The sequence below is a fragment of the Hyperolius riggenbachi genome, chromosome 1 (genome assembly GCF_040937935.1).
Source record: "Hyperolius riggenbachi isolate aHypRig1 chromosome 1, aHypRig1.pri, whole genome shotgun sequence".
NCBI classification, from domain to species: Eukaryota; Metazoa; Chordata; class Amphibia; order Anura; family Hyperoliidae; genus Hyperolius; species Hyperolius riggenbachi.
Window position 1 is genome coordinate 483,627,418 of NC_090646.1, and position 27,617 is coordinate 483,655,034.

The 27,617-nt window shown below is 44.9% G+C and overlaps 1 protein-coding gene across 2 annotated transcripts in view; it reads left to right on the forward strand.

Annotated features, from left to right (window-relative positions):
* The first annotated feature begins 21,833 nt into the window (after positions 1 to 21,833).
* Positions 21,834 to 27,617, forward strand: part of LOC137521936 (immunoglobulin mu heavy chain-like) — a 956,922-nt gene continuing 951,138 nt past the window's right edge. For both annotated transcript variants that reach the window (XM_068241894.1, XM_068241902.1), the window contains exons 1-2: positions 21,834 to 21,877; positions 21,959 to 22,258. In XM_068241894.1, coding sequence (XP_068097995.1) covers positions 21,838 to 21,877; positions 21,959 to 22,258 — 340 coding nt within the window. In that variant the 5' untranslated portion in view covers positions 21,834 to 21,837. The remainder of the gene's footprint in view (positions 21,878 to 21,958; positions 22,259 to 27,617) is intronic.

The window sequence follows — 27,617 nt, forward strand, 5'->3', positions numbered from 1 at the left end:
CAATCCTGTCAACTCAATACATTCACTCAATTTACCCAACTACTACATAGATTTAGTGAAATTGGATAAAAAGGATTGGATCGTTAGTAGCCACTTTAATATTAGCGTTTATCACTTGCTCTGAACTAACAAATATGATATAATAAAATGCAGCACCCTATATGAAAGGTGGCAGTGTGCAATGAGATGAATGGCCACTAGGTTGTGCTATTTTGCTACTGGTTTTGCTGTACTACTCTATTTTGTGGCATTGGAGGTGGTTTCACTGTAGAGGTGTTTCTAAGGTTAAAGTGGTAAGTTAGGGGGGTGATATCTTGGATATCTTGGGAGAGAAACCCTGAAATGACATACAGAAATGTGATACTTACCTATGGAAAGGGAAAGCCCTGTATCCCATAGGACGTTCCGCATCTCCACCATGTCCACTCGTTCCACTGCTGTGGAAGTCCTAGGAAGGATTTAAAAGCACTTGCGTACCCAAGTGCATCCGAAGATGGGTGCATCCATACTGCGCACGCTTGAGCCCTATCTCCCACATGTTCAGTATGAATCTGCGTAGAATACTTCTATCCAGAGAGGTCCCTGAGTAGGGATGATCGGAACAAAATAATTCTGAATTCATTGGAATTACAAGTAAAAACAGTAAAAGTTGCACGCTCTGATTTTCGCGTCCTGTTTGACATTCTACATGAAAGTCAATTCAATGCAAATTTTGGTGGTAAATTGCAATGCTCCCATATATGCTATCATCACCAAATTTGCTTGGTATGCTAGAACGACTGGTAAGAGCAAGTAAAGAAAATTTTCAAAAAGACCTTGTAATTTTTGAGAAAATCAGTTTTAAAGTTCCACAGGAAAAATGTTTAAAATTACATTTTACTATATATATGCGAAAATGTATGCTGCAAAAGGCTTATTTTTGCATTCCGTCCAACAATGAGTTCTTTGCTAAACTCGGAATGTTTTGTTTTGAACTCATTTGATGGAATCCAAATAAAGGCTTTTTCTAGCATGAATTTTTGTGTATATGGATATAGGCTGCAGGAATCATTAGTTCACATGGAGGATTTCTGCAGTTAGCAACAGGACTTTCAAGCAGGGCTGTTTAAAGAGAACCCGAGGTGTGTTTAAAGAATGTTATCTGCATACAGAGGCTGGATCTGCCTATACAACCCAGCCTCTGTTGCTATCCCAAACCCCACTAAGGTCCCCCTGCACTCTGCAATCCCTCATAAATCACAGCCGTGCTGTGAGGCTGTGTTTACATCTGTAGTGTCAGTCCTCAGCTGCTCCCCCGCCTCCTGCATAGCTCCGGTCCCTGCCCCCGTCCCTTCCCTCCAATCAGCAGGGAGGGAAGGGATGCAGGCGGGGACTGGAGTTCTGCAGGGGGCGGGGAGAGCAGCAGACTGACACTATAGAGATAAACACAGCCAGCTCTGACAAGCTGTTTGTCAGCACCGTGGCTGTGATTTATGAGGGATTGCAGAGTGCAGAGGGAACTTAGGGGGGTTTGGGATAGCAGCAGAGGCTGGGCTGTATAGGCAGATCCAGCCTCTGTATGCAGATAATATTCTTCAAACCCACCTCGGGTTCTCTTTGAAAGTGGGCAGAGCAGAGATTTTACTTGCCCTTCAATAGGCCCTTTGGCTGACAATATCCCAGGAGAGACTGGGGAGCAATCATGTGAGCTGCGGGGCTGGGTTCTGTGAAGACTCCAGCAGCATCCCTCAGAGCCAACAGCACTCCAGGGAACGGCCCCGAATGTCTTTAGCTTTAAAGAGACTCCGTAACAAAAATTTCATCCTGTTTTTTATCATCCTACAAGTTCCAAAAGCTATTCTAATGTGTTCTGGCTTACTGCAGCACGTTCTACTATCACCATCTCTGTAATAAATCAACTTATCTCTCTCTTGTCAGACTTGTCAGCCTGTGTCTGGAAGGCTGCCAAGTTCTTCAGTGTTGTGGTTCTGTGATGCATCTCCCCCCTCCAGGCCCCTCTCTGCACACTGCCTGTGTATTATTTAGATTAGGACAGCTTCTCTCTTCTCTCTTATCTTTTACAAGCTGGATAAATCCTCCTCTGAGCTGGCTGGGCTTTCACATACTGAGGAATTACATACAGGCAGAGCTGTCTGCACTCTGCAGGAAGAAACAGCCTGACACTTCAGTGGAAGATAGCTGCAGGGGGGAAAGAAACACACAAATGATCTCTTGAGATTCAAAAGGAAGGGTGTATACAGCCTGCTTGTGTATGAATGTATTTTCTATGTGTGGACATACTGTACATCAACCTACTTCCTGTTTTGGTGGCCATTTTGTTTGTTTATAAACAAACTTTTTAAAACTGTTTTAACCACTTTTAATGCGGCGAGGAGCGGCGAAATTGTGACAGAGGGTAATAGGAGATGTCCCCTAACGCACTGGTATGTTTACTTTTGTGCGATTTTAACAATACAGATTCTCTTTAAAGAGAACCCGAAGTGGGTTTGAAGAATATTATCTGCATACAGAGGCTGGATCTGCCTATACAGCCCAGCCTCTGCTGCTATCCCAAACCCCCCTAAGTTCCCCCTGCACTCTGCAATCCCTCATAAATCACAGCCACGGTGCTGACAAACAGCTTGTCAGGGCTGGCTGTGTTTATCTCTATAGTGTCAGTCTGCTGCTCTCCCCGCCTCCTGCAGAACTCCAGTCCCCGCCTGCATCCCTTCCCTCCCTGCTGATTGGAGGGAAGGGACGGGGGCAGGGACCGGAGCTATGCAGGAGGCGGGGGAGCAGCTGAGACTGACACTACAGATGTAAACACAGCCTCACAGCACGGCTGTGATTTATGAGGGATTGCAGAGTGCAGGGGGACCTTAGTGGGGTTTGGGATAGCAACAGAGGCTGGGCTGTATAGGCAGATCCAGCCTCTGTATGCAGATAACATTCTTTAAACACACCTCGGGTTCTCTTTAAGCTAGTGGCAAGTTTGTAGAGTGCCATGGTGCCTTAAGCTCCTCCCCCTTATTGCTGTGCCAGAGTCGGATAATACATGCAGGAGCAGGGGCGTACCTAGAAATCCCCGGGCCCCCCTGCAAAAAAAAATCTGGGCCCCCCACCTCCCTAGGGCCCGCTCAGGGACTTTTGTGGGGCAGGAGGGGTCGCAGCATAAGAGGAGAGCGTGGCCGCAGATTGGTGGGGAGGGGGGACATTCCCCCCCCCCCTCACCTCGGGCTTTCCTCTCAGCGCTCCCCCTCCTGCAAACATTGGTGGCAGCGGGCAAGCAGCGGCGGCGGCAGGCTGAACACATTACCTCCTTCTCGCCGGAGGTCTTCCGATCTCTAAGAGCTTCATGCAACTTGCTGCGTAAACGCCCCCGCTGCCTGCCCACTGCCACCAATGATTGCAGGAGGGGGAGCGCTGAGAGGAGAGCCCGAGGTGAGGGGGGATGTCCCCCCTCCCCACCGATCTGCGGCCACGCTCTCCTCTTATGCTGCGACCCCTCCTGCCCCACAAAAGTCCCTAAGCGGGCCCTAGGGGGGCCCCGGGAACCCCCCCGCGGCAGCAGGGGTCGCATCCCCTATTGTTACACCAGTGTGCAGGAGGAGACAGTAACAATGACAGAAAGTGCACCACTGCCCCCTCTTTTCCCCCTTTGAGTGCCTGATTCTTAACTGGCTGAACTGCTGCAGGGGTTGTTCGGTAGACAGCTCCTGGCATTTAGCCACAGATGAGTGAGAGGGTGCTTACTGATCCAGAGGAGGAGGAAAAGGACAGTGTAAGTTATTGTCATTATGTATGTCCTTGGCAGCAGCTTATAAATTGCGAACACTGTTAATCCAGCACAGGAAACTTGGGCGCAGCCGGCGCCACCATAGGCCGTAATAGGAATTACGGCTATAGCAGCGCTCAGGGAGTAACTTCGGCGCCATCAGAAGACGGAGCTGAAGTTACTTTTCAAACACTATATGTTGGAAGCCGAATTATTTCATTCCCCACCATCCATGGCGGCCTGAAGGGGGAATAGTATTTAACACAGCTAGAAACTTGTGCTACAGCAGGATCAGCCATATATCGGCTGTGTCCTGCGCCCAAGTCTCCTGCGCCAATTCCTCTCATACGCTATAAATTGTACTATACCAATGTATACAGTAATAGGGCTTTAAATTGAATGGTGCTGTTTTTTGTTGTTGTTTTTTTAAAGTTTCAATTTATTTTCTACACTCTTTGATTCCAACAGTGTTCCTTCCATCCCTTGTTATTACTATTTTACCTAAAATACCCTCCTGTTTTCAGCAGCACCCCTGCTCCACAGTCGCAGCACATTAGTACTGAGTGTGTGTAAGGGGGAGCGCCGAGAGTGACAGATCCAGAGGTAAACAGCCGGCTGTGACACGCTGCGTGTCGACAGCTCGGCTTATGATTTATGGGGGTCAAGCAGAGCACAGGGGGGCCTGTGGGGGGATCGGTATAGCAACAGAAGCTGGGCAGTATATGCAGACCCAGCCTCTGTGTGCAATTAGCATTCTTAGAACCCACCTCAGGTTCTCTTTAAGATATTCTCTAAAGAACCTGTTTCCAAATAAGCTGGAGAACAGAAACGTTCTTATTTTTTTCTCCACTTTTCAATTTTATTATATATATATATATATATAGAACTCTTGCACAGCACACGATGAAAAGTTTTTATTCCACATATAGAAGCTTAGAAAAAATAAATTCTTTGTATTCTGTGTTTATTTCGGCAGATAGACCTGTCTAATAAGTTCTTATCAGCAACTGTGAATAGATGGCAGGGGGAGAACTCTGCCGAGGCAGCTCCCCCTATAGTAAACACAGAGGCCTAACCCATTACGTGTCTTCTACACATGTGAAATCAGGTAAAACTTCTGTTTTTTTAGATTTTCCCTAAATTGTAAAGAAGATATTTTTTTCCATAAAGGTGATCATGCTCTGGCTGCTCTTTTAGAGCAGAGTGTTTTAATTTTGCTAAAATTGAATTTAGTGACACAATTAACTTGAATGGAGCAACTGTTAAAGGTTCACAACTGTTAAGTGCTCTTTCACATCTAGAACGCGTGCAGGAGCCGTTCTCCTGCACACGTTATATGCCCTGCAGGGTGTCGTCAGGATGTAGCGGTGTGACGCCATCAGCGGTGGTAGTAATTAATTCAACCCGAACGTGAAAACTCTGGCTCCTGACGATTAAAAGCTCTCAGGTGCGTCGAACTGCAATGCATCGAAACACAGCATCGGGTGTAAACGGTAAAATTAAAGTCTATGGACTTTCATTTTACCTTGGTTAACGCAACGTTTCGAATTTGCGTTAAACTGCAGAAAACAGGCTCTGGTGTGAAAGAGTCCTTAGTGTAGCTGTGACCATTATTAAAGGAACAGCAATACGAAGCCCATCTTCATTAATTGTGGTTTCTTTATTCATCTTCTGTAAACTGGTGATCTGCCACAAAAGTGGTGAAAAAGGTGTTTGAACACAACTGTTCTCCACTGTTTCCTATGGAAATCATCACTATGAGAATCTGATATTATACAGTACATGGAATATGTTGGCGCTTTATAACTCAATAATAATAATGACAGGTCTGTAATGTGCCACATGGCACAAAAGTTCAGCAAAATAATGATGATTTTGGCAGTGGCGTAGCAACAGGGGTTGCAGAGGTTATGACCGCATCGGGGCCCCAGGACCAGAGGGGCCCACCAGGGGCCCTCCTTCATTCATCTTATTAGCTATGCTGGTAATTAACAAATTTTTTTGTTAATTGCATATTGGGAATACTTAACTAACTGTTTCCTTACTCTAAATACACCTCTCTGACACTGCAGCTGTCCGTGATAAATGTTGGGGCTCCATTTTAATAGAGTGCTTAGGGCCCCCTGCAAAACTCACACAGGAGCCCCGGGCTCCTTAATTACGCCACTGAAAAATTGGTGATCAGATTAAAAATTCTGATCGTTTTACCACTTTTAGAAAAACAGCAATCTTTGAAATAATAGCAGAGGCCCCTGAGTGTTTTCCCAAAAAACATGGATCAAGGCTGTAGTATAGCATAAGCCAGGTACTATATAACTAGTTGACAATCTACATTTGGTAAAATGGATTATTTTTCAGGCCACAGCTTGAGCTCACAATCTGTACTGCAGCTCCAGGTATGAATGCTTTTCAGCACCCCTTATGCAAATTGCTGATGTGTCTTCCTGTATATAAAGAGGAACTTGTGATACTTTTGTCAGCATTGCAACTATCCAACCTGAAGCAATGGATGTAGCCATTCTACTTCTAGTGCTTTGCCCTCTAAGTAAGAGAAGTCATTTTGTAATCAACAGTTTTAATTCATTAAATGGCTTCTTGCTTACCTTGTGATTGTTCCCCAGGTGTCCTGTCTCAGACATTGCAGGAATCAGGTCCAGGCATTGTAAGACCTTCACAGCAACTCAAGCTGACCTGTACAGTGACTGGGTTTGAGTTATCCAGCCGTGCAGTGCACTGGGTTAGACAGCGCCCTGGAGATGCATTAGAGTGGATTGGAGCTATCTGGACAGATGGTAGCACTGATTATGCCACTGCACTGACAAGCAGAACTACAATCACCAGAGACACGGCAAAGAAAGAAGCCTACCTCCAAATGAGTGCAATGGAAGCTAAAGACTCTGGAATATATTACTGTGCACGAGGTGCACTGCAACAGAAAACAATTGGCAGGTCATACAATATCTTATTGCATGGCTGTGCAGCTACCTACAACAGGAAATCTTTTACCAGTCTGTTCTCTAAGGATAGATCACTAGTCATAGTAACGTGACATTAGCAAAGTACATAAAAAAAAAACTTGGTTCAAAGATAAAAAAAAAAGTTTTTAAATAAATAACTGGTGAATATTTGCATAAATCTTTCTCTGTTCTTTTAAAAATAAGGCTTAAAAAACATAACCAGAAAGCTACACTTTTGAGGTCATTATAAGAGTGGGCCAGGAGAAGTTGGAGATAAATATTTAATAAGATCAGCTGAGAACATGGAGGATAAATATATAAAACAGTTAAATGACCGTATTTTCCTATAAGACGCTCCGGACTATAGGACGCACCTAGCTTCAGAGGACAAAAATCAGGGGGAAAAATGAAACCCGGTACACTGCACTAACCCCTTCTGCCCCCACAACCTACACTAAGCTACACTGACCCCACAATCTACACTAAGCTACACTGACCCCACAATCTACACTAAGCTACACTGTCTCACAGTCTACACTACAGTACATTTACCGGCAGTGGCAGGGCTGCCAGGGTCGGCACTACCATTAAGGCAAGGGTGGCCCCAGAGCCCAGGGGGGGGGTTGGGCAAGCCTGTCCCATCTTTGGATAGTTAAAAATTAAATTTATCTGACCCGGCTGCCGGGCTATGCAGCAGAAGCGACAGTAAAACTCATGTAACAGCGCTGTTGGGAACTTCTGCAAAATCTTATCCTCGTTGCACAGATCCGTGTTTCCTCTCTGCTACCCCTTAGTGGCGCCTGTCATTACTGCGCCACTAGAGGAGTCAGCAAGGAGATATGGAACTGTGTGATGGGGAGAAGACATGCTGAAGTTCCCAGCGCTGACAGGTGAGTTTTGCTTTTGCTTCCGCTCACATCACTCATCACCCTGCATATGGGGTAATGAGGAGGCTACCTAAAACGTGGGACATCTGGTTATCTATACTGGGGGGGCTACCTAATACTAGGGGGTACAGCTGCCACTTGGGGGGGGCACACCTGGCTATCTGTACTGGGGGGAAGCTACCTAATCCTTGGAGGCACATCTGGCTATCTATACTGGGGATGGGGGGGGGGGGGGGCGCGATCGTCCTGGGGGACACATCTGACTATCTATACTGGAGGAAGGGAATACCTAATCCTTGGGAGCACATTTGGCTATATATACTGTGTGGGGCTACCTAACCCTGGGCACAGATATGGCTATCTATACTGGGGGAAACTACCTATTTCAGCATAGTGATGGAAGTAGTGATAGAAGCAGTCGGGGGGTGCTCAGGAGGGCCCCCAAGATACTTAGCCCCGGGGCCCCATTGGAGCTAGAACCAGCCCTGAGGGCTGCAGTAAGCTAATGACCTGGTCCAGGAAGCTGCCCTCAGGGAGATCAGTCTTGTTGTCCCATCAGCACTGGGTCTCATCAGCGATGGTGGAGGAGCTGAAACCGCTGAAGGTTGGCCATAGTGGTGCACCCAGGTGAGCAGCAACTCATCGGTCTGGCTCTCAGTGGCAGGAGGGGCGGGGGGGGGGGGGGGGTTAGTGGTATCAGCAGTGGCAGTGATGGAGCTGGAGCTGATGTAGGATGGCCCACATGGTGTACCTGGGTGAGAGGCAGCTCATCTTTCTCAGCAATGGCAAGGAAGCAATTGTCTCAGCGATGGCGGCAGCGGAATGGGAGCTGCTGCAGTATGGCCCATGTGTTACCCTTACCAATTCCAGATCACATACCCTTCCACATTCATGGCCTGCCTGTTCTCTCACATCCTTCCAAAATGATCACTGTGCACAGGTCTCCCAATGTGCATTCTCTTCCCTTAGAAAGAGTACCTTTATCAGCTGTTCTCTCCATACAAGGAAACCTGAATCCAAATCCAAAAAAGATTTAATGGCATGACCAAATACATTTAGCATAGCACGGGGGCACGGGGGGAAATAAGGGAAGAGTATAGGGGATTAATGTAAACAGTATAGGGGCTGGGAGATCCAAATCCAAAAAAGCTTTATTGGCAGGACCAAATACATTTAGCAACATTGCAAAAGCAAAACATTAGCATTATTATGGGAGGGGGTGGTTGTGGGAATAATAGAAGGGTATAGGGGGTTTGGGTATACAGTCCATAAGGGAGTGGAGGATATAAGGGACAGTATAGGAGGCTGGGATATTTAGTCCATAGGAATGAGGAGGGTATTGAGGGCAGTATAAGGGGTATGCAGTTCAGGGTGTATCCTCTACCCCAAGTAGTATGTAGAGTTTCCTCTCTGTGGAGGTGAGATCCGGGATGTGGGCGGAGAGTCTCTGGGAGTGGGCAGTCCTCACAGGTGCACATTTGCTGCAGTGTAGCAGGAAGTGGTCCTCATCCTCCAGGGCCCCCTGGACACACTGCCTGCAAAGTCTCTCCTTCCAGGGCTTCCATATCTGCCTGTGCTGCCCTGTCTAACTCTAGGCACTCAGATGGTAATGGCTAGTAGAGGAAAAATGTTTGTATGGACTGATAAAGAGAGGAGGTGAAAATAGTTGTAGTAGTACAAACAGCAAAGCCGAGGTGAGGCCAGGGTAGTAAAAGTATAGATAATGTAATCCAAATGAGGACTCCTTCCATTGTTCTGTTTTGCACTGTGTAGTTCAGCTGTAAATCCTCCTGGACTTGTCCACCACCCACTTGGGTTGGGATCTTTGACCATGGGCGTCCGCAGAAAATTTTCCAGGGGGGGGCAAAAAGTGGGGAGTTAAAAATTTGGGGTGGTGTTGTGGAGCTACGTCATGCGGCGCGCGTAGCGCGCCGCGCCGAAAAATGGGTGTGGTCATGAACCAGAATGTGGGTGTGGTCGTGGGTGGAGACAAGTTTACATTAACTAAGCAATGGTGGGACATTAGATTAGGACAGTGGTGGCGAACCTTTTGGAGGTCGAGTGTCCAAACTGCAAAGTCACTTTACTATCACAAAGTGCCAACAGCAATTTAAACTAAATACAAACGTTTTAACTCATACATGAACATTATGGAAAATTAAGTTGAAAATAAACTGTGAAGATAAACAATTTCATCCATCGTACTCCTGAAAAAAATTATTCATTTTTTTTAGAACCTCCCAGTTTCATTTTCTGTTTTAAAAAGCAGAAAAAGTAGGTTTAATGCTATTGTCTCATATGATGATGATTCAGCTTTTTCCATAGTCTCGCAGTTAGCAATCATGTGACCCCCAACAAGACAAATTCAGCAATCATGAGGCCCCCCCCCATCAAGACAAATTCAGCAATCATGAGGCCCCCAACATGACCAACTCAGCAATCATGAGGCCCCCAACAAGACAAATTCAGCAATCATGAGGCCCCCAACAAGACAAATTCAGCAATCATGAGGCCCCCAACAAGACAAATTCAGCAATCTTGAGGCCCCCAACAAATCATGAGGCCCCCAACAAGACAAAGTCAGTAACCATAAGGCCCGCAACAAGACAAATTCAGCAGTCATGAGGCACATAAATAGACAGCTTTTCACATAAATAGGCAGAATGCCCCCTTAATATGTAGACACCTCTCACCTGGCAGCAGTTCCCCAAAATACACTCAATCTGACAGCAGTGGTTCCCCAAAAATAGGTAGCCCCAGGTCTATAGGTGTCCCCAGAATAGGTGGCCAGCGGTATAGATGTCCCCAGAACTGGTAGCCAGGGGTAGAGATGTCCCCAGAACAGGTAGCCAGGGGTATATGTGCCCAGTATATGTAGGCAAGGGTATATGTCCCAGTATATGTAGGCAGGGGGTATATGTCCCAGTATATGTAGCCAGGGGGATATGTCCCAGTATATGTAGGCAGGGGTATATGTCCCAGTATATGTAGCCAGGGGTATATGTCCCAGTATATGTAGGCGGGGGTATATGTCCCAGTATATGTAGGCAGGGGTATATGTCCCAGTATATGTAGGCAAGGGGTATATGTCCCAGTATATGTAGGCAGGTGTATATGTCCCAGTATATGTAGGCAGGGGTATATGTCCCAGTATATGTAGGCAGGGGTATATGTCCCAGTATATGTAGGCAGGGGTATATGTCCCAGACAGTATATGTAGGCAGGGGTATATGTAGGCAGGGGTATATGTAGGCAGGGGTATATGTCCCAGACAGTATATGTAGGCAGGGGTATATGTCCCAGACAGTATATGTAGGCAGGGGTATATGTCCCAGACAGTATATGTAGGCAGGGGTATATGTCCCAGACAGTATATGTAGGCAGGGGTATATGTCCCAGTATATGTAGGCAGGGGTATATGTCCCAGTATATGTAGGCAGGGGTATATGTCCCAGACAGTATATGTAGGCAGGGGTATATGTCCCAGACAGTATATGTAGGCAGGGGTATATGTAGGCAGGGGTATATGTCCCAGTATATGTAGGCAGGGGTATATGTCCCAGACAGTATATGTAGGCAGGGGTATATGTCCCAGACAGTATATGTAGGCAGGGGTATATGTCCCAGACAGTATATGTAGGCAGGGGTATATGTCCCAGTATATGTAGGCAGGGGTATATGTCCCAGTATATGTAGGCAGGGGTATATGTCCCGGTATATGTAGCCAGGGGGATATGTCCCCAGAAAAAGTGGCCATGTGTGCAGGAGGAGGGGAGCAGCGGAGAGAAGAGGGAGAGCTATGGGCACTCACCTTAGGGGGCTCTCCCTCCCTCTCTCGCTCTCCCCTCCGGAGTCCGGAATGAAGTGTGCAGCGGCTGGCAGCGGTGGGCGGAACTTACCTCCTCTCGTCGCACGCGCCGGATGGATTAGCCGCTACTCTAGCCTGATCCAGACCAGAGTGCGGCACCAGAACTTCCGGCGCAGGAGCGAGAGGAGGTAAGTTCCGCCCACCGCTGCCAGCCGCTGCACACTTCATTCCGGAGGGGACAGCGAGGGAGAGAGAGACCCCTAAGGTGAGGGAAGGGGGGGGAGACGTCCGCCCTTCCCCACTGTGCCCATAGCGCTCTCTCTCTTCTCTGCGTGTTCCCCTCCTGCTGGCTGCACGGGCACGCGGCCAGGGGGGGGCAGCGGGCGGCCAGGCTCGGGCAGATGCCCGGTTTTGCCATATGTGCGGACGCCCATGTCTTTGACCCAAATCCATAAATCACATTGCCGACTCTTGGATGCAGCGGCTGCACTCTCGCTGCTGACAGTCCTTTGGGATTAAACTGCATGTGTCAATGACGGCACAGACTAACCAGCAAGCTCATGGTGACCCAGAACTCATTGGGGTGTGTAAGGGACTACAATGGTCCTAAAAGCCCCCTTACTAAGATGTTAAGAAAAACAAAAGTTTGCTTTCCTAAAACAGAAAGAATTTGCGATAATTCAGGTTGGAGTGAGCTCGAGATGTCTCCCAGGCACCACTGCTGAATATATGCAAATTAACCATTGTACCCTTAGAAGCTAAACACACCTCCAGAACCGCTGGAAAGCAATGATGTGTCAGCTTGTTAATATGTACAGAGCCATAATAATCCAATATGCATACAGACTGTTTCGGATTGTTTGATCCTCATCAGTGCATGGCATGGATTAATTTGGCTCAATGGTTAATTTGCATATATTCAGCAGTGGTGCCTGGGAGACATCTCGAGCTCACTCCAACCTGAATTATCGCAAATTCTTTCTGTTTTAGGAAAGCAAACTTTTGTTTTTCAATGACGGCAAACTGACTTATGTATTCACGTCAAAGGTCCTGAACCAAGTGAGTCGTGGACAAGTCGAGAGGATTTACAGCTGAACTAAGCAGTGCAGAACAAAACAATGGATTACATTATCTATCAATGGATTACATTATCTATACAGGTGTGGTAACTTCTTAGTATCCCCGCCTCACATCGTTTATTTCTCTTACTTCTTTCTTGTGTTACGCTAACTGTAACCTTCCCCTAGTGCTATGCCTAACTCACCCACGCTTGCCCTGTGCCTCACTCTTCTCCTATATCTGCCTTTGCTACCCAGCCTGAGTCTATAAATTCACCAAATTCCCTGCCCTATACCCTGAAAGTTCCCCACCTAGTTTAGCCTCACTACCTTGTTTATCAGTCATAAGCCCTTTATAAACTTAACCCTTGTTCACACCTAACTCCAGCATAAACTCCCTCCTCCTCATCACACCATCTCCACATTGTGCCAAACCCTAAAATCTCCCCTTGGCCTGTGAACGGCTTCCACCGACTCACAGCTTCATTCTAAACCCAGTTGTTAGCTTGGGCACTGGCGCTTGATGTTTAGGTGATGCAAGAGGACCCAAAAGAAGTTTGCAGCTCAGCTGCACCAGGTGCTTGATTTAACACCTGGCTGTTGGTTACAAAGAATGAACCGGGCACCTGTGTTCTGCTAACCTGTAACCAAGTAATGCAAGCACCAAGTTTCCTCAGTATAACTGATAGATGGCACCAAAATCATACACCTGATAAGGAAAAAGGACAACTGTAGGGAGAGGAATATGGAGGCTGCCATATTTATTTCCCTTTAAACAATACAAAGTTGCCGGGCAGCCCTGCTGGTCTATTTGGCTGCAGTATAGTCTGAATAACACCAGAAATAAGCATGCAGCTAATCTTGTCAGATCTGACAATAATGTCAGAAACACCTGATCTTCATATGCTTGTTCAGGGTTTATGGCTAAAAGTATTAGAGGAGAGGATCAGCAGGACAGCCAGGCAACTGGTATTGCATTGGAATTGGTATCATCATTGGAATGTAAACAAAGATACTGTTATCTCCAGTTTGGATGCAGATTTGAAGCTGAATAGCAGGACAAAGTGTTTTGTTTAACCATTTCAGTAATGTTCCGCTAAAAAAAAAATCTGGGATAGTTGCTTTAAAGCTATGATGAATCTTTTAGAGCAAAGTAGAAATGCTCACTTTCAGACCAATGTCAGTATTATGATGCCCATACATTAGAACGAGTATGGGCAGATTCGACCAAGAGACAAATTTATCTGTAATCGAATCTGATTAGAGATAAATTTGTCTCTAATTGAATCAGCCCATACACTACAGGCCGATTCCTGTCCGATTTCAGCATGAAATCATCAGGGAATCGGCTGAGCCGCCGCTGTCCGCCCCGCCGCTGCACCGAAAATGTATACATTTATGTAATGTAGTGCATTTATACATTACCTGTCCTGTAGCAGTTCGTCGGGTCCATCCGTCCATCTCGCCTGGTAAGCCGCATACACGCTAGCGGCGCATAGCGTCTGACGTCAGCCGCTATGCGCCTTCGTGACGTCAGAGCGCCGCTAGCATGTATGCGGCACCCGAAGATGGACGGAAACCGCGTGGAGGCTGACACCGGACAGGTAATGTATATACATTGTGGCGGCAGCGGCGGGGGTTTCGTTGTCTCGTCACTCGTTCGCAATTTGGTCGCCTACCACCACGCACCCGACCAAGCAACCTCAGCCCGACATTTTCCAACATGCACAATCGATTGTGTGGCCAATTTCTGTCCCGAAATTGGTCGCTTTGTCGGTCGGGCATGCACTTGGCAGCACCAATTTTCATCCAATTCGATTATAATCGAAGTGGATGGTCGATTGGTTGGTTGGTCGCCTAGCATATGGCCCCCTTTAGATTTGAAGACCATTATGTTTAATTTCACCTTTTGGACACCTTTTGAGATTTTTCTCAGCAGAAATGACACAACACTAAGCCAATTTAACATTCTTCATATACAGTAAAAACGAACATTAGGGATTTAAAGCTCATTGAAAACCCACTAAATACTGTATACATTTTCTGAAAGCAGAATGCCTGTAGAATTAAAAAAAATCGAGTCTCATTAATTAAGTATATCACATGATTCATGAGTCAATATTAATTAAATTCACACTTTCATTAGAAATAAACAAAAATCTGTATCAATGCTTTTATAAATGACTCTTCCATAATCCCATTAACTTAAAAAAAATATTAAATTACGTTCATTTAATAAAGAATACAAATATTTAAACACATTAAATTGTGCAGGCTTTCATAAGAATAAAAAGATACACCTGCAAAACAATAAATAGGCAAGTCCCCTGTTTAACACCATTTTAAAATAATGACCCTAAATGACTTTGACATATGTATATTATGTAATTATTAGTGTTTGTCTATGGGCTTGATTCACAAAAGGGTGCTAACTTAGTTAGCACACCTAAAAGCCCCTTAGCATGCCTAAAGCCCTTAAGGGCGCACAAAGTCTTGTGCGCTAAGTTACAGTGCACAAATTTTAGCACTGCCCATAGCGCGCGTAACGTCACACTGTGGGCTCGATTCACAAAGCGGTGCTAACCCAGTTAGCATGCCTAAAAGACTTTAGGCATGATAACCATTGCACCATGCTGGTGAAAAGCCAGTTTAGGCGTGATAAGTTTAGGTGTGATAAGTTTAGGTGTGATAAGTTTAGGCATGCTAAGTTTAGATAAGTTTAGATCGCTTGCAAAGTCCCGCACGCAAAGCAGCGCCATTAAACTTTATACAAAGTGCACCAGTCTTTGCTAGCGTAAAACTTTTGATCAGCTGTGCACTGCGGTGCTAACGCAGTTGGCGCTTAAACTTAGCATGCCTAAACTTATCACACCTAAACTTATCATGCCTAAACTTATCACACCTAAACTTATCACTCCTAAACTTATCATGCCTAAACTGAGTTTAGGCATGATAAAGGGCTTTTCACCAGCGTGCTAACTGTTAGCACCGCTTTGTGAATCAGGCCCTGTGTGTGCAATGTTTTAGGAGCACCAAGTGCGACATTTTAGGAGCACCGGGTGCGACGTTTCACGCGCTACAGGCAGTGCTAAACTTTGCGCACGATCAATAAAAGCTTTAGGCGTGCTAACTGCTTAGCACCCTAGTTAGCACACCCAAAGGTTTTAGGCGTGTTGAGTTAGCACCCTTTTGTGGATTGAGCCCTATGTATGCTATGTGTATGAGTGCCAGTTGTGTAAGTCCGTGAAGAGAGAGACTTTTTTTATTTTGAATTAGAATTTTTTTGTTTTTACATTCTTTAATATTTTTTATGTTCATTTTTTTTGCCACTAGGGGCTGATAGAGACACATCTAACAGTATTTCTGGTGATAGACACACTCTTTGGAGACACAAGGGGCTCGATTCACAAAGCGGTGCTAACCCAGTTAGAGACTTTAGGCATGATAACCATTGCACCACGCTGGTGAAAAGCCAGTTTAGGTGTGATAAGTTTAGGTGTGATAAGTTTAGGCATGCTAAGTTTAGATAAGTGTAGATAGCATGCAAAGTCCCGCACGCAAAGCAGTGCCATTAAACTCTATGCGAAGTGCACCAGACTTTGCTAGCGCAAAACTTTTGATCAGCTGTGCACTGCGGTGCTAACGCAGTTGGTGCTTAAACTTATCATGCCTAAACTTATCACACCTAAACTTATCATGCCTAAACTTATCACACCTAGGGCTCGATTCACAAAGCGGTGCTAACCCAGTTAGCATGCCTAAAAGACTTTAGGCATGATAACCATTGCACCATGCTGGTGAAAAGCCAGTTTAGGCGTGATAAGTTTAGGGGCCTGATTCACAAAGCGGTGCTAACAGTTAGCACGCTGGTGAAAAGCCCTTTATCATGCCTAAACTCAGTTTAGGCATGATAAGTTTAGGGGCTCGATTCACAAAGCGGTGCAAAGTGTTAGCACCATGGTGAAAAGGCCCTTATCACGCCTAAAGTCACTTTAGGCATGATAAGAAGAAACTCGCGCGAAGTTGCCGCGCGTACGCGCGTACGCGCATACGCGCGTAAGTGCGCGCGCAACACCCGACGCTTCGCGCGAAGCTCCCATTAAACCCTATGGGACTTTGCGCGCGCTCTTACGCGCGTACGCGCGAACGCGCTTACGCGCGGTAACTTCGCGCGAAGAGCAGGAAAAATCGGTGATAACTCAGTGGTGAAAAGGTCATCACGCCTAAAGTCTTTTAGGCGTGATAACTGGGTTATCACCGCTTTGTGAATCGAGGCCTAGGTGTGATAAGTTTAGGTGTGATAAGTTTAGGCATGATAAGTTTAGGTGTGATAAGTTTAGGCATGCTAAGTTTAAGCGCCAACTGCGTTAGCACCACACTGCACAGCTGATCAAAAGTTTTACGCTAGCAAAGACTGGTGCACTTTGTATAAAGTTTAATGGCGCTGCTTTGCGTGCGGGACTTTGCAAGCGATCTAAACTTATCTAAACTTAGCATGCCTAAACTTATCACACCTAAACTTATCATGCCTAAACTTATCACGCCTAAACTGGCTTTTCACCAGCATGGTGCAATGGTTATCATGCCTAAAGTCTTTTAGGCATGCTAACTGGGTTAGCACCGCTTTGTGAATCGAGCCCTAGGGGCTCGATTCACAAAGCGGTGCTAACCCAGTTAGCATGCCTAAAAGACTTTAGGCATGATAACCATTGCACCATGCTGGTGAAAAGCCAGTTTAGGCGTGATAAGTTTAGGTGTGATAAGTTTAGGCATGCTAAGTTTAGATAAGTTTAGATCGCTTGCAAAGTCCCGCACGCAAAGCAGCGCCATTAAACTTTATACAAAGTGCACCAGTCTTTGCTAGCGTAAAACTTTTGATCAGCTGTGCACTGCGGTGCTAACGCAGTTGGCGCTTAAACTTAGCATGCCTAAACTTATCACACCTAAACTTATCATGCCTAAACTTATCACACCTAAACTTATCACACCTAAACTTATCATGCCTAAACTGAGTTTAGGGGCTCGATTCACAAAGTGGTGCTAACCCAGTTAGAGACTTTAGGCATGATAACCATTGCACCATGCTGGTGAAAAGCCAGTTTAGGCGTGATAAGTTTAGGTGTGATAAGTTTAGGTGTGATAAGTTTAGGCATGCTAAGTTTAGATAAGTTTAGATCGCTTGCAAAGTCCCGCACGCAAAGCAGCGCCATTAAACTTTATACAAAGTGCACCAGTCTTTGCTAGCGTAAAACTTTTGATCAGCTGTGCACTGCGGTGCTAACGCAGTTGGCGCTTAAACTTAGCATGCCTAAACTTATCACACCTAAACTTATCACGCCTAAACTTATCACACCTAAACTTATCACACCTAAACTTATCATGCCTAAACTGAGTTTAGGCATGATAAAGGGCTTTTCACCAGGGTGCTAACTGTTAGCACCGCTTTGTGAATCGAGCCCTAGGCATGATAAAGGGCTTTTCACCAGCGTGCTAACTGTTAGCACCGCTTTGTGAATCAAGCCCCAGGTGTGATAAGTTTAGGTGTGATAAGTTTAGGCATGCTAAGTTTAGATAAGTTTAGATCGCTTGCAAAGTCCCGCACGCAAAGCAGCGCCATTAAACTTTATACAAAGTGCACCAGTCTTTGCTAGCGTAAAACTTTTGATCAGCTGTGCACTGCGGTGCTAACGCAGTTGGCGCTTAAACTTAGCATGCCTAAACTTATCACACCTAAACTTATCATGCCTAAACTTATCACACCTAAACTTATCACACCTAAACTTATCATGCCTAAACTGAGTTTAGGCATGATAAAGGGCTTTTCACCAGCGTGCTAACTGTTAGCACCGCTTTGTGAATCAAGCCCCTAGGGCTCGATTCACAAAGCGGTGCTAACCCAGTTAGAGACTTTAGGCATGATAACCATTGCACCACTCTGGTGAAAAGCCAGTTTAGGTGTGATAAGTTTAGGCATGATAAGTTTAGGTGTGATAAGTTTAGGCGTGCTAAGTTTAGATAAGTTTAGATCGCTTGCAAAGTCCCGCATGCAAAGCAGCGCCATTAAACTTTATACGAAGTGCACCAGACTTTGCTAGCGTAAAACTTTTGATCAGCTGTGCACTGCGGTTCTAACGCAGTTGGCGCTTAAACTTATCATGCCTAAACTTATCACACCTAAACTTATCATGCCTAAACTTATCACACCTAAACTTATCACACCTAAACTTATCATGCCTAAACTGAGTTTAGGCATGATAAAGGGCTTTTCACCAGGGTGCTAACTGTTAGCACCGCTTTGTGAATCAGGCCCCTAAACTTATCACACCTAAACTTATCATGCTTAGGGCTCGATTCACAAAGCGGTGCTAACCCAGTTAGAGACTTTAGGCATGATAACCATTGCACCACGCTGGTGAAAAGCCAGTTTAGGTGTAATAAGTTTAGGCATGATAAGTTTAGGTGTGATAAGTTTAGGCATGATAAGTTTAGATAAGTTTAGATCACTTGCAAAGTCCCGAACGCAAAGCAGCGCCATTAAACTTTATACGAAGTGCACCAGACTTTGCTAGCGTAAAACTTTTGATCAGCTGTGCACTGTGGTGCTAACCCAGTTGGCGCTTAAACTTATCATGCCTAAACTTATCACACCTAAACTTATCATGCCTAAACTTATCACACCTAAACTTATCACACCTAAACTTATCATGCCTAAACTGAGTTTAGGCATGATAAAGGGCTTTTCACCAGCGTGCTAACTGTTAGCACCGCTTTATGAATCAGGCCCTTAAACTGAGTTTAGGCATGATAAAGGGCTTTTCACCAGGGTGCTAACTGTTAGCACCGCTTTATGAATCAGGCCCAAGGGATCTGATCAGATGACAATGAAACTTCATGCTCATTCATCTTCCTTCCTGTTCACCAGCCTCAACTCTGGCCATCCTCTCCCAACCCATGTATCTAGCTGGGACATATGCAGCAAAGGAAGCAGCAGGAATATCAGGCAGGAGCTGAGGCAGGAGCAGTGAAACCCAATGCAACCGTAACATTCCACTCCATTGCTGACTGGAAGCAGATGCGTGCCAATCATCAAATGTCCAGTAAAACTAGTAGTTCTGTGTTGTGGCATAGAAGACAAAATGGCAAATGACATATGAGAATCTGTATAAGCAAAATAATAAATGCATTTGTACTCCTCCTCCTTGTACATGCTGCAATACAGCTAATGTGATACTATGAGTATAAATGAACCAGTACAAAGTTACCTGCATCAAAGCTAAAGACTGCAAAAATGTAAATTGTGCCTACAGGTTTCATTCTGTGGTGTCATCAAGTGACACAGAGCACAGCATGGTATGTATGTAGTTAGCATTTTCGCCTTTCATTCCTTGGGCTCGATTCACAAAGTGGTGCTAACCCAGTTAGAGACTTTAGGCGTGATAACCATTGCACCACGCTGGTGAAAAGCCAGTTTAGGCGTGATAAGTTTAGGCATGATAAGTTTAGGCATCATAAGTTTAGATAAGTTTAGATCGCGCGCAAAGTCCCGCACGCAAAGCAGCGCCATTAAACTCTATGCGAAGTGCACCAGACTTTGCTAGTGCAAAACTTTTGATTAGCCGTGCACTGCGGTGCTAACCCAGTTGGTGCTTAAACTTATCACGCCTAAACTTATCACGCCTAAACTTATCACACCTAAACTTATCATGCCTAAACTTATCACACCCAAACTTATCACACCTAAACTTATCATGCCTAAACTGAGTTTAGGCGTTATAAAGGGCTTTTCACCAGCGTGCTAACTGTTAGCACCGCTTTGTGAATCAGGCCCCTTGGGCTCGATTCACAAAGCGGTGCAAAGTGTTAGCACCGTGGTGAAAAGGCCCTCTTCACGCCTAAACTCACTTTAGGCATGATAAGGAGCTTCTCGCGCGAAGTTTCCGCGCGCAAAGTTTTGCGCGCGCACCCGCGCGCGTGCGCGCGAAGCGCCCCGCGCTTCGCGCGATGCGCCATTAAACCCTATGGGACTTTGCGCGCGCGCCTGTGCGGGTGCGCGCGCAAAACTTTGCGCGCGATAACTTCGCGCGAAGTGCAGGCAAAAGCGGTGATAACTCAGTGGTGAAGAGGTTATCACGCCTAAAGTACTTTAGGCGTGATAACTGAGTTATCACCGCTTGGTGAATCGAGGCCCTTGAGTCTTTGATATGAATTCTACCTCAGCCTGTTCTAGTTTTTCACCATGAATCAAAAACCAGGGTAGTTTTACTGCTCTGTCCCACGCCACAAAATAAATAAATAGTTGTAAGAACACACAGGGCCTGATTCACAAAGCGGTGCTAACAGTTAGCACCCTGGTGAAAAGCCCTTTATCATGCCTAAACTCAGTTTAGGCATGATAAGTTTAGGTGTGATAAGTTTAGGTGTGATAAGTTTAGGCATGATAAGTTTAGGTGTGATAAGTTTAGGTGTGATAAGTTTAAGCGCCAACTGCGTTAGCACCGCAGTGCACAGCTGATCAAAAGTTTTACGCTAGCAAAGACTGGTGCACTTCGTATAAAGATTAATGGCGCTGCTTTGCGTGCGGGACTTTGCAAGTGATCTAAACTTATCTAAACTTAGCATGCCTAAACTTATCACACCTAAACTTATCATGCCTAAACTTATCACACCTAAACTGGCTTTTCACCAGAGTGGTGCAATGGTTATCATGCCTAAAGTCTCTAACTGGGTTAGCACCGCTTTGTGAATCGAGCCCACAGTGGTGAAGGACAACTTGTTAGGCTTCTATTGGGCTCTGCTGTGCTTAACCTATTGGGGACCGCCGCAGGTTGAATCAACGTCCGGCAGGTGGTGGTACAGTTCTGACCGGACGTTGATTCAACGTCCGCGCTAAAGAACCGCTCCCGACGCGATCGTGCGCACCGGAGAGGGGAGATTAAGCTGTCATATGACAGCTGGCATCTCCTCTCAGTGATCAGCAGCCATCGCCTATGGCTGCTGATCACGTGAACACGACGATCGCCGTCGGATCGTAGTGATCACTTTGACAGCGGCGGCGGCAGGGGGGAAAAGAAGAGGATCCACTCACCTCCCTGCCGTTCCAGCGACGATCGGCGCCCCCCTCTGCTCTTATTGGGCATTAGCCAATCCCCATCGGTGCTGGGTGACCGAGACTCTACTGTATTAGGTCATTTGTATTTGGTAATGTGAATAGTTTTATTCTTCTCACTACAGTGTAACAGCCCAGTATGCTCCACAATAGCTTCAGTCACCTTATGAATGCTTTGCTGTATTTGTTATGCAAATCATGTTTTGTCTTCATGCTCATAAAGAGGAACTTGTAACATTTTCATCACTACTTATCCAACCTGTAACAATGGACGCGACGGTGTTGTTTCTAGTCATTTTCCCATTAGGTAAGTGGCATTATATATATTTTTTACTATTGCATTGGATTGATTAAGTGTAAATTCAGTTACCTTGTGTTTGTTCCCCAGGTGTCCTGTCTCAGACATTACAGGAATCAGGTCCAGGGATTGTGAAGCCCTCGCAGGAGCTGAAAATAACCTGTACAGTGTCTGGATTTGAGTTATCCAGCTATGGCGTGAGCTGGATCAGACAACGCCCTGGAGAAACATTAGAGTGGATTGGAGTTGTTTGGGGTGGCGGTAGCATTGATTATGCCAATTCACTGAAAAGTAGAACTACCATCTCCAAAGACAATGCAAAGAAAGAACTTTACCTTCAAATGAGGGCAATGGAGCCTATAGACTCTGGAACATATTACTGTGCAAAACACACATCAACAGAAAGTAACTGACAGGCCATTCAATATCCTATTCCAGGGCTCTGTAGGAACCCACAAGAGGAAGCAGCTTGTTATTTCTAACGGGCATAGATCAACACATCTGGTTACTTGTAAAAGTATGCTTTTGAAAAGCTTTGTCCAAACAACAATGATCATTGCTAAGTTAAATCTGAGCTACCGCAACCAGCAAATTAATCGGAGAAAAGCCTATTATTTCAATATATTTTCTATGGTTCTGAACAGTTTATATGTTGAAAACGTCCCCATACTCTGTGCACTTACCCATGCACTGTACACCCACACACAACACACTCACCTACTGTACACTTTTCCACCTACTGTATACACACACAAGCTGTACACTTAGGGTGCATACACACGTCTAATATTGGTTGGCCAATGATTGGGCAACATTACCACTTCCTTGTCATAAGAGAGCTTACCTACAAAATCTAGGTACAGTTTTCAAAATCTTTTGATCCTCTTACTAGATGGAAGTGGTCAAATTGGCAAATCGATGGCCAATAAAAATTGGAAGTGTGTCTGTAAGCACATAAACTATACACTTACCCACATGCTATATAGATAATGTGCAGTACACTTATCCAAGGCTGGATACACATGTACTGTATACTTAACCATCCGCTGCACACACATGTTGAACACCTTCCCACTTGTTATACTTCCACATGCTGTATACTTTCCTAGCCCCTGTACGCCCACATCCTGGACACTTACTCACACATTATACACAGGAGCTGTACACTTACTCACAAGCTGTAAGCACAAACACTGTACACTTATCCATTTGCTATACATACATCTGCTGTAAATTTACTTGCCAGCTGTACTCCAACATGTCATGTACACTTACTCATCTCGTCCATTACACACTCACACAAACACACAACTCTGCACACTTTCCACCTGCTGTATATCCCTCTTCCATGTATCACTCTAATCTCAATACCCACCTTCTTCGCATTGCTATCTTTTGGCTTACCCTGTGCCCAACTGAACGGCGACGGGGTAATATGTATGTGAAAAAAAACTGATATTGTTAAATGAGCATTATCACTATATTTCTGTTTTACTTTACTACTTACGCCCCTGGGGTGCGTACAAAGCGTGGTGGTAATTTGAGGGCTGGGGACAGTCACTATCAAAATATTGGTAAAATTACTAGTGGGCAATGGGTAAAATGAATAGTTAAAAGTAGAATATTTTTACTGATATTTTATTATTGATACACCTTACCCTATCCTCTCTTGAACCTTTTACCCTTTATCGATGCATAACCCAATGCATAACCCTAACTGACCCACCCCCAAAGGCGGTGCTGATATTGGTGGATATTGTGGAAGGTGGGGCACAATATCCATCAATATCAGCACCACTTTTGCTGCTAAAAACTAACACTGCTGATATGTAAAAATGACATTTATTGGATGCTGCTGGTGGACAAATTACCCCCTGAGCAACATTATAGCGAAAATGAATATTGTGGTCTATATAGTGCCCATTTTACCTAATTGCCACCAATGCCCAAATGATTTGCTTTGCCTGGAACCTCCCTTCCTTTACCCTATACAGTGTCCCCTGTTTTTCTGTGGCCTGTTGCTTATGTCCCCCATACCTCCCTCCCTCCCTGGTCTAATGGTCCAGATTCCCTCCCCCCTATGCAGAGACTGGCACAGGGAGCAATGCTACGTAAGTGGCTTACCTCACCTCCCGATTCGCTCGGGCATGCTGTCTCTCGCTCTGCATCTCTGTAGCCACTCTGCATTAGATGGTAGGACAAGAGGTGTTGCCACGGAAAATGTGACAGTGCCAACCTGGAACACTGCATGACTTCCAGGATGGCTGGAAGTCATGCAGAAAAGAATAAGTGTACTGCACATTATTTGTACAGTATGTAGGTAAGTGTACAGTGTATGATTAACAGCATGTGTGTCAGTGTATAGCTCCGGTGTAGCATGTGGGTAAAGGTTTGTACACACATCAAATTTTGAGTGGCCAATTTTACCACTTTCATGTAATATGAGAGCTTACCTGCACAATCTTGTCAAAATATTCAAATTTTGTTTGCTGTTATACTACACAGAAGTTGTAAAATTAGCCAATTATCAAGCTTGGATGTATGTATGTACCTTAAATGTATAGCTATTGGGCAGCCACGCACTGGAAGCTGGAAGATATGGGGCGGGGGGAGAACAGCAGGTAAATATAACTTCCTATTTGAAGAGGACTCGTGGAATGTGCAATTTACACTGGAGGTTTGCTTTAAAGGACAACTGAAGTAAGAGGGACATGGAGGCTGCCATAGTTGTTTCCTTATAAGCAATGCACATTGCCTCACTGCCCTGCTAAGTGAATGCTTCTAATACTGTTAACTATAGACCCTGAACTAGCATGTAGATCTGATGATTCTGACTACATGCTTTTTTCAGGTGTGTGACTCAGACACTACTAGAGAAGTCCAAAAGAAGAGTGAGTGAGTGAGGCTTCACCTGGACTTTAGCAATAATAGCACATTTTATTGATGTACTATAGCCTAAAATCACACACTATAAAATAAAATAAATATAGTCAATACAATGTGCTATTATTGCTAAAGTCCAGGTGGAGAAAAAAGTAATTTCTTCCACCGGACTTCTGCAGCTTTGCACCTTTGGTGGATCCAGGTGTGGACTGGTTGACTTCCTGGTGAATTAATTAAGCAATTAGAGCAGCAAGACCACTCTTTCCTCAGACGCTACTACAACCAAAGAGATTAGCAGGGCTGCCAGGCAACTAATATTGTTTACAAGGAAATAAACATGGCAGCCTTTATATCCCTCTCTCATGTCAGTTGTCCTTTAAGATACCTTATATGCTCTTCTCCTTCCTAATAACTATTCCTCCCATCATCCCCCAAGATGGTTCATCCTCCTGAGATTATGATTGACCCCTCCCCAAGCTGGAAATACCTGTAAGAAAAATTAAAGACAGCCATAGGTATATAAGTGTCCTCTTTTCCTTCCTCCATAGTTCTTGGATTGTTTCCCCCGATCACCCATGGAAGCACACCGTTAGGGTTTTCATTGTTTTCATGGGGGGGGGGGGGCTGGGGAACCTACTCCTATCGTTAGGATATGTTGAATGGCGGTGGGATCTAGCGATGTACTGCAGGTCTGTGGGGGATTTGCATTTAGAGGTATCTTTTACCTTGTAATCCCTGTTTTTGGATTGCTCGGAGGAGCATGCGGAAACCCCCGCCATTTACTGCCCTTTTGGTGGACACACAGAACTCCGCCAAATGGGAAGCGTAGCTCTGAAGCCACCAACAGTGGTGCTCAAATACCCCTTTTTAAAATTCGAGTTTGGTCGAATTCGAATAGTAAATTATTCGAGGTCAGTCGAATATTCGAGTCGAATAATTTTTACTATTCGATTCGACCTCGGACTTCGAGCTCACTATTCGAGTCGGTATTCGAGCTCATTATTCGAGCTGACTATTCGAATTGGCCTTAAATAGCTTCCAACACTTGTTTTAAGGGTGAATGATGCAAGAAACATCTTTTTTTCCAAGTAACAACAGCAAGTGATTATGTGGGGATGTTCCTTTAAAAAAAAAAGGTGAAAAGAGAAGTTGTGTCCAGAATTTTGTTCAGTACTGTATATACTTCTTCTTCTTCTTCTTTATCTTCTATCTTCTTCTTCTTCTATATCTTCTTCTTCTATATCTTCTTCTTCTATATCTTCTTCTATATCTTCTTATTCTTCTATATTGTCTTCTTCTTCTTCTTCTTCATCTTCTTCATCTTCTTCATCATCATCTTCTTCATCTTCTTCTTCTTCTTCTTCTTCTTCATCTTCTTCATCTTCTTCATCTTCTTCTTCTTCATCTTCTTCTTCTTCATCTTCATCTTCTTCTTCATCTTCTTCTTCTTCTTCTTCATCTTCTTCATCTTCTTCTTCATCTTCTTCTTCTTCTTCTTCTTCTTCTTCTTCTTCTTCATCTTCTTCATCTTCTTCTTCATTTTCTTCATCTTCTTCTTCATCATCTTCTTCTTCTTCTTCTTCATCTTCATCTTCTTCATCTTCTTCATCTTCTTCTTCTTCATCTTCATCTTCTTCATCTTCTTCTTCATCTTCTTCTTCTTCTTCATCTTCTTCTTCTTCATCTTCTTCTTCTTCTCCTTCATCTTCTTCTTCTTCTCCTTCTTCTTCTTCATCTTCTTCTATATCGTCTTCTTCTTCACTTATTTCTCTTTTCAATTTTTTTTTTTTAAAGAAATGCAGCTATTTTTGAGCGTAACAAATAGCTGGTGGCGCACGCATGTTTGAAGCGCCATTGTATGTGCTCCCTGGCAGTGGAAACACACAGACAGCAGGAGGTAAATTCAGCAGCAGGAGGAGGAGGATGAGTGTGTGGCAGCAGGCAGTCAATGAGGCAGGCAGCGTGACATAATAGCCCTGGTACCTAGCGGTGATAACAGGGCTGTAAATAAACACAGCAGGCAGGAGGTCCCAGACAGCGGTCGTGCAGCCCACATCGTGTCCAATACACAACTGGGACAACACAGTTTTCAACCCGGGCACCTCAGAAAAATTAAACCTTTTTTTTTTTTTTTTAATGGTTTTTTGGTTTTGTTTGTACAACCAATTACACAGATATATAGCTATTGTTTGACGTAATAGCTGGTGGCAGAGTGGCAGCAGAAAGTAATTCTGTGTACCCTGGCAGTGGGAAACACAGACTGACAGCAGCAGCAGCAGGAGGAATGGAGGAGTAATGTGAGCAGCTATTGTTTGACGTAATAGCTGGTGGCAGTGTGGCAGCAGAAGGTAATTCTGTGTACCCTGGCAGTGGGAAACACAGACAGACAGCAGCAGCAGGAGGAATGGAGGAGTAGTGTGAGTGTGGCAGCAGGCAGGCAGCGTGACATAATAGCCCTGGTACCTAGCGGTGATAACAGGGCTGTAAATAAACACAGCAGGCAGGAGGTCCCAGACAGCGGTCGTGCAGCCCACATCGTGTCCAATACACAACTGGGACAACACAGTTTTCAACCCGGGCACCTCAGAAAAATTAAACCTTTTTTTTTTTTTTTAATGGTTTTTTGGTTTTGTTTGTACAACCAATTACACAGATATATAGCTATTGTTTGACGTAATAGCTGGTGGCAGAGTGGCAGCAGAATGTAATTCTGTGTACCCTGGCAGTGGGAAACACAGACCGACAGCAGCAGCAGCAGGAGGAATGGAGGAGTAATGTGAGCAGCTATTGTTTGACGTAATAGCTGGTGGCAGTGTGGCAGCAGAAGGTAATTCTGTGTACCCTGGCAGTGGGAAACACAGACAGA